Source organism: Sturnira hondurensis, unplaced genomic scaffold (genome assembly GCF_014824575.4).
Source record: "Sturnira hondurensis isolate 20B ecotype Veracruz unplaced genomic scaffold, ASM1482457v3 Scaffold0003090, whole genome shotgun sequence".
Taxonomy (NCBI): Eukaryota; Metazoa; Chordata; class Mammalia; order Chiroptera; family Phyllostomidae; genus Sturnira; species Sturnira hondurensis.
Genome location: NW_028075721.1, coordinates 2,635,272 through 2,642,659, shown reverse-complemented (window position 1 = coordinate 2,642,659; position 7,388 = coordinate 2,635,272). Strand labels below are relative to the sequence as shown.

At 57.9% G+C, this 7,388-nt stretch overlaps 1 protein-coding gene across 1 annotated transcript; it reads left to right on the top strand.

The window, feature by feature from the left end:
- The first annotated feature begins 340 nt into the window (after nucleotides 1-340).
- On the top strand, nucleotides 341-7,116 carry CMTM3 (CKLF like MARVEL transmembrane domain containing 3). The gene is made up of 5 exons (XM_037041585.1): nucleotides 341-558; nucleotides 3,468-3,623; nucleotides 4,506-4,601; nucleotides 4,982-5,102; nucleotides 6,002-7,116. The coding sequence occupies exons 1-5, from the start codon at nucleotides 412-414 to the stop codon at nucleotides 6,028-6,030; spliced, it is 549 nt and encodes a 182-aa protein (XP_036897480.1). The 5' UTR covers nucleotides 341-411; the 3' UTR covers nucleotides 6,031-7,116.
- The last annotated feature ends 272 nt before the right edge of the window (nucleotides 7,117-7,388 follow it).

Genomic DNA, 7,388 nt, shown 5'->3' with positions numbered 1-7,388 from the left:
GCCCTGTGCCCGGGCACGGAGCTCGACGGGAGACAGCGAGTGTAAAGCGACCCTTCTGGGCAAGGAGGGATGGGTGGCAGCTCCGACGGGGTGTTCAGGGGTGGCAAAGTGGAGGTCTCGAGCTTCCGGGATAGGGGTGCGAGGAGAATGTGAGGGTATGAGGAAGCCCCAGGCCGGGCAGCCGGGGTCCGAGGGGAGGAGGGGAGGCGAAGGAATGAGGGCGGAAGAGGGGAGGTAAGAGCGGAGGAGGGGGCAGGAGGAGAGGCGGGGCGGGGGCGGGGCGGCGAGGGGGATGAGCCCCTGCGCGGAGCTCGCCTGGCTTTTCTCTCCTTCCGCACAGTCTGGGTTTCCGCTTCCCTCCCGGGTGCGGGGCGTGAGGGAGCAAGACCGGGCTTTGTCCTTGTCGCCGTCATGTGGCCCCCAGACCCGGACCCTGACCCGGACCCCGAGCCCGCTGGCCGCTCCCAGCCCGGCGCTGCGGTCCCAGGGCTCCGAGCCCTCCTGCCCGCGCGCGCCTTTCTCTGCTCGCTCAAAGGCCGCCTCCTGCTGGCGGAGTCGGTGAGTGCAGCGCGGCCCCCTCCCGCGGGCCCCCTAGGCGGCGCCTCCAAACGCGCTCGGCCGACCCCTCTGGAGGCCCAGGCCAGTGGGCAAACTTGCCCACGTTTCGGACTGACTCGCTTAAGCTCAGCGCGCGGGTCAGAGGCAAGGCGGGGCCTGAACCCGAGACTTCCCGGGTCTTCAACACGCGAGTGCAAAGCTGGGGGAAGCCTGGAGAGGGATCCCGGGCTCCTGGAAATGCAGCCCGGCGCTGTGTGACCTCGGGCCCCTCCGCCCTCTCTGGGCGCCTGGAGGAATCAGCCCCTCTCCGCCCTTCACGACCCCCGGGTAGGGATGCCCTTGCCCGCTTTCCGGGGTGCAAGGAGGGCCAGCTGGGCCACGAGCTGCAGGGAGGAGACTGGAGTGGAGTGCATCTAACTGGGGTGGGGACAGCAGAGAGTAGGGAGAGGAGCCCCCGGGACTGGGTGAGGCCCCAGCAGCACTGTGGGGGGCACACGGGCCGAGGGACGGGGGCCGGAGCCCAGCGTCAGCGTGGTGACTTCATCCCCCTCCTCCCCTTCCTGGTCGGGATCCAGCCGCCCCGCCCCCGCTGAGCTCTTCCTTCCCGCACCCCCCACCCTGGCCAGTCAGGCCTTTGTCCTCCGGACACTGCGAAAACTCCCGCACTGTCCGCTTGTCGGGTGGGGGCTGGTCCTGGGCCTGCGTGGAGGGAAGAGGAGAAGGACACCATGCAGAGGGGACACGGATGAGGGAGGGGCATTTATTTCTTAGATCCCCATTAACTTAACAGCCCCTGTCTTCTTTCCCACTTTGCAGACAAGAAAGCTGAGGCCAGAGCATCCTAGGGGATTTGACAAGTGGATGAAATGGGGGCCAGGTGACAGCAAGGACTGAGGGGGTGGGGGTCAGAGGAAGGAGGATTCTGCCTTCCTCAGGACCTCAGGAGGCAGTTAGTGGCTCTGTCACCTTTGCCGTGCCTGGAGTCAGCTCAGAGGCCGACAGCCTAGGACCTGCCCAACTCCCAAGTGAGGCACCAGGACCCACCAACAGTCCTCAGTTCGAGGGGTTGCCTCCTGGTTGGCCACCCCAGCCCCACCCAAGAGACTGATGGGAACTACTTTTGGGGAGAAGCCTTGAATCCACCACCCACTGAGGGGACCGCAAACCCACCACACTCAGGCCCCCCTCCTAGGTCAAGGGGTAGCTGGCCGGAGCACAGAGGCCAGAGCAGAGGCGGGTGCCAGGAATCTCAGTCTGGCAGGACCAGGAGCAGGGAGGAAGATGAGCTGCTCCAGGTCACTCCTGCCCCCAGGCCCAAGCAAATGGGGAGGCTGACTGGACAGCAAGGGGGAGGAACTGGCTACCAGGAATCCAAGAATGAGGAAACAGGGATCAAGAGGGGATCCCCAGAATCAGGCTTCGGGAGGCAGGGAACAGGAAGGAGAGGGATGAAAACACAGCCCACCACAGGAGGCGCTGTGGAAAGGCCGGATCAGGGTCCCCTACCTTGCCTTCCTGGGGGGCCCTAGCAGACTCTTAGCTGCCTCTGTGCCCTAGTTTCTCTTCTATTCAAGTCTGACTCAGCTACCCTCATGGCTGCGTTCAGAACAGATGTGGATGCCCTGGGGACTCCCTGAGATCTCTGTAGCTCGTTTGCCTAAAGCAGCCACAGTGCTTCCTGTGGGGCACATGGGTATCCCCTGAGGCCCCTAGGCCCCACTCCAGGCTCGGCCATGGACATGTTCAGACCCAGACAGTGCAGAAACCAGGGCAGATAAAAGCCCTGCCCTATGGGTGTTGCTTGTGTGGGATCAGGTCAGCCCTGGGTTCAAATCCTGGTGCCCTCTTAATAGCTGCATGACACTGAGCCATCACTTCACCTGAAAACCTCAGTCTTCTTATCTGTAAAGTGGGCTGGGAGCAGCGCCTGGCACATGGTTGTAAGGATCGCAGGAGATCCCCCCAGCCTCGGGCACCTGCCCAACACCCAGCGCTGTCACCCTGGTCTGCTCTGCAGCACCCAGTCTGCAGGACTGCCTGGGGGCTCCTGAGGTCTGCCAGCATCAGTTCCCACACGTGGTGTAGGGACGAGCTGCAGAGAACATCTTTACTCTTAGAGGCCTCGGTGCAGCTCACCCACGGACCAGCAGGGCCCAAGGCATCCATGTCAACACTGCTGTCCTGGAGGTTTATTTCATATTATTACTAAAAATTGCAAATGTATTAAAAAGCTGCAAGAGTTATGCTGGTAACACCCATATACCCACCACCTAGATTGTATGGCTGTTACCATGTTATACTTGCCTATCTCTCCATCGACCTGTCCATCAATCCATCTTATTTCTCCACAAGTTAAGAGCAAATTGAAGATATCAGTACATTACATCTCTAAGCACTTCAGCATCCATATCCTTAATTAAACATAAGATTTATTGTTTTTCAGGTAAAGATTACATTCAGTGAAAAGTACAAATCTCGTGTGCTGGGAATGATTTTTTTTTTGGATTTGGTTCCTGCTTAGTGGGCTGCCTCCAAGGCTTATTAGGTTTCAGCTCCTATTGGGCATCCTCTGAATTGGGTGGGTTCTGCCATAGAGCCTGCTAGGGTCAGGGTGGGGGTGAGCAGCCCCAGAGGGTGGCCTCCTGGGGAGCAGGACACACTGGCAGGCTGGGACCTCCTGACTGGGTCCTGGCAGGGCACTGCATGGGGTTCAGGACTCGGCCATGCCCAGAAACACCGGGGGCAACATGCGTATGAGCCCAGGCCTCACGAACAGACTCCAATGCTGCCAGCTTCGGGACTGAGGACAGGTCGCCTCCTGTACTGAAGCCTCCTCTGCCCTTGACTGCAGGGTAGCTTAGTCGGGCACTGGACAGGGAATCTGACTTCTCCCTCCCCACTCCAACCAGGGTCTCTCCTTCATCACCTTTGTCTGCTATGTGGCGTCATCAGCATCTGCCTTCCTCACTGCGCCCCTGCTGGAGTTCCTGCTGGCCCTCTTCTTCCTCTTTGCTGACGCCATGCAGTTGAATGACAAGTGGCAGGGCTTATGCTGGCCCATGATGGTGAGGGCTGGGGCCCCAAGAGGAAGTAGCTAGCTGGCCATCAGGGAGTTGTACATTTGGGCCCTGCCCTTTCTTCAGTGCAAGGGAGGGGCTGTTTGCTGTTGGTTGGACAGGCGAGTAGGCCTGGCTTCAGATGATCTGGGCCCTACCACTCAGCAGCTATGTGAGGAGATCAGGGCCTTAGGGTTCCTCTGTGAGGCTGGGAACCCCAGGCTGCATTCTTGCCCTCGGCCACCAGGCGGCACTGGTGCTCCCAGCTGAGCCTGCAGGAATGAGTCTCAGGCGCAGAAATTCAAGCCACTTCCAGGAGGGCAGGGCAGGGTAACTAAGCATTTGCGGGACTTACCCAGATCCCCACCCTGTGGCAACTCGTTTTATCACCTGGGAGGGCCCAGAGCCCTGTCTCACACTTTGCTGCAGGGAATGGGTCAGAGAAAAGGGACAGCAAGCCTGTACTTGAACGCTGGTCATACCCAGCATTTTTCCTGATGGGCTGTTGCCACTGTATCCCCATTCTAGGGTCAGGTAAACAGACACCATAATACATAAGTGGATCTGCAACAAGTATGTGGCAAAGCGAGGCCAAGGGCCAGATCCCCACAGGCCATGCTGCAGCCTGGTCCATATGCTGTCCACTGGGCAGAGGATGCAGCCTCAGCTGCTGGTAGCCTGTAAGAGGCACCAGAGCAGGGGCAGGACAGGGTGGGAGCCCCACAGATGCTGGACCCAGGAGCCAGGCATGTATCCTGGCTGCCGGGCCCACCCTCCTCTGGAAACTGGGATTCCAGCCATTTTCTACCCTCTGGTGGGCTTCTGAGCCTGTCCCCTGCTGTACCCCACCCCAGGGAGTTCAGGGCAGTGTGACCACATCTCTCTCCCCAGGACTTCCTACGCTGTGTCACAGCAGCCCTCATCTACTTTGCCATCTCCATCACAGCCGTCGCCAAATACTCAGATGGGGCTTCCAAAGCAGCCGGGGTGAGTAAGCTGCCTTTCCCCTGGGAAGGGGGTGTCCAGTGATGCCCCCTCAAGCTCACCCGACCCTTCCTAAAGCCCACTATGCCCCTTAAGATACTTGCTTAGCATCTGGGGCATATTTTGTCCCTGCTTAGGCCCCCCCAAATCTCTTATTGGAGATTTATTCTGCGTGAGCTTTGAAAGGCTGTTTGCCAGCCAAGTTATTAGCTCCTTTTCCCATTTGTCATTAATGGGAGGGGCCCGTGCCTGCCAATCCAAGCTGCTTATCCAAGCAGATAAAACCAGGTGGTGGGGCTGTGGTGGCTGCTTCTCAGGCTCCTGGACCAGGGACTCCCAGCCCCTAATGACGCATCTCATCCACCCTGTCCCGTAACCCACAGGTGTTTGGCTTCTTTGCCACCATTGTGTTTGCAATTGATTTCTACCTGATCTTTAACGACGTGGCCAAATTCCTCAAACAAGGAGGCTCTGCAGATGAGACCACAGCCGACAAGGCAGAAGGTGAGTGGCCACCCGGCCACCCTGAGGGTTTCCACCCAGAACAATCAGGGCAGGGGCCCTGCTCTCCCCTGGGAACACACTTGGCTGGTTTGAGGCTGGAACAGGAGCATTTATTCTTTTCCCATGAACAGGAAGTGTTTTCGTAGCCTGGTTCTCATATCCCTTCACGCAGCACTAATCGTAGAGCTGGTCCCCACCGGGCTCCCCAGGGCCTCAGCCTTTCCAGGAAGGCCCAGCTGAGGGCACACCCAGCCCCTCCATCTTGGTGAAACGGTCCCTGACACGCACCCAGGCAGGCAGCCAGCCAGTCCCTTCACCTGCCGCGAGCCAGCGGCCCCTGCAGCCTGGCTTGCCTGTGGCTTAAGGGCCTGCAGCACCCAGACAAGTTAAGGCTTGTTCTGCTTTTCACATCCAAGGGGAGTTACGACATTCTGGCCCCTGCAGCCATCCTTCAGCTCAGGTGGTTGTGCCATTACCTAATTTTAAAAAAAAGAAAAGAAAAAAGGCTCCAAGTTGGATGGCTGGTTTTCCATCTGTGACGACACAGCCGTACCATATTTCTGATCACAATATAAAATAAGGATGGGGCCAGGAGGACTAAAAGTATAAAGTGGCCAAAAAGAGAGGTTTCTTGATTTTCTAGTATATTGAGTTTCTTGGACAATTTCTTGGAGGGAAATAGTTTTCCCTCATTTTCCTGCTGGATTGTGGGGTGGGCTTGGGTATAGCTGTACCACCCTGGCACCCCAGGCGAGAACTCGGGGAGACTGGGGCACATGGAGCCCCAGAGAAGAGGGCCCCCGGCCCCCACACCAACAGCAAGAGGAACTTGAGCTGGGGGCTCCTGGGTGCCACCAGCCAGGAACCGCCTGCCAGGCCCCTCTTTGCTTCCCTTCCAGAAGAGAATTCTGACTCGGACTCCGACTGAAGGGCTGCCCTGCCCTGGCAACCTGAGCCACGCGGGCCTTCACTCCTGCGCTTCAGACTGGCCAGCCAGAGCGTGGCCTGTGGGACCCAGTGCCTCGAGGCCGTGACTTCTCGAGCAGCGGCAGGAGCTGCTGATGGAGCGGGCCTCCTCGCCCCTCTCAGGTGCCGCGGCTGGGCCCAGCACAGGAGGTGGCCCTTGGCTTAGTGTGGCTAACCACTCCGCACAGGAGGCCGTCGTGGACAGCCAGCCACTCCCCATCTCTGTTCCGTAGACATATGCCCTTTAGCCTCTCTACCAAAAATAAGCACAAGGGACAGAGCAGACAGAGCCTTGTTACCCCATCACAGGAGTATTCCACGCCAAGGGGGTGGGTGGGAGTAATGGGTCGAGGCACAAGACAGAAGCCCCCCAGGGGCCAACCACCAACCCGCCTGGCCCCCGTGACTCGTCTGCATTTGGTGCCCCTGCTCATTCCAGGCACTTTGTCAAAAGGGATCCTTCCAAAGCTTTGCTTCGGGAGCACTCCTTCCCTCCTCATTCTTTAAGCGGGGAGAAAATTGCCCTTTGCCCTTAACTGACACCTCACAGCCTCAGAAGCCATGTCTTCTTCCGGTGGCCTGACTATTCTGGGTCTAAGACTATTTTAAAGAAAAGCTGGCAAAGCAGCTTACCAGGTCCCAAAGATGAAACAGCAGGGACTGCATCCTGGGTGGCTGGGCAGGCCCAGCCACGGCTTCTCTTTCCCTGGGGACCCGCCAGCAGGTTCTCGGGCGGCCAGGACAATGTACTTCTAGACACCAGAGCGGGTCTCCTGACCACCTCCCAAGAGGTGGCACTTGCCTTCTGTGTTCACCTAAGGAACTATGCTGTGTATATATCTCCAGTGGGACTTTGTAACTTTTTCTGTATATTTTTCTACACAAAAGCATCTTCTTAAATAGCATTTCCTGTGACCCAAGAGGCCTTGTGAAATGAGCCAGAGTTCTGGACCCATATGGGGGCATTTGTAACTTTTGTTCTTCTCTTGCATGTCAATCTCCTATCCTGAAAAAAGCCAAAATGAATTAAACCAGACTGACTACCTGCTTGGAGTGTGTTTGGAAAAAACCTTGGGGAGAGGAGGGTATAAGGGGACTACATGGTAATAGAAAAGAATACAATGAAGATTAGGTCAGGAAAAGAAAACCCACTTGCTCCGCCAAGGGCAGCGGGCCCCGTCCCTGTGTGAACCCTGAACACTGACGGCTGCAGGCTTCGGCAACAATACACACACACTTGCCCCCCACCAGGCACCCAACTGAGCACCTCACACAGTCCTGCTTTACAGTCCAGGAAGCCTACAGAAGGTTCAGGATCTC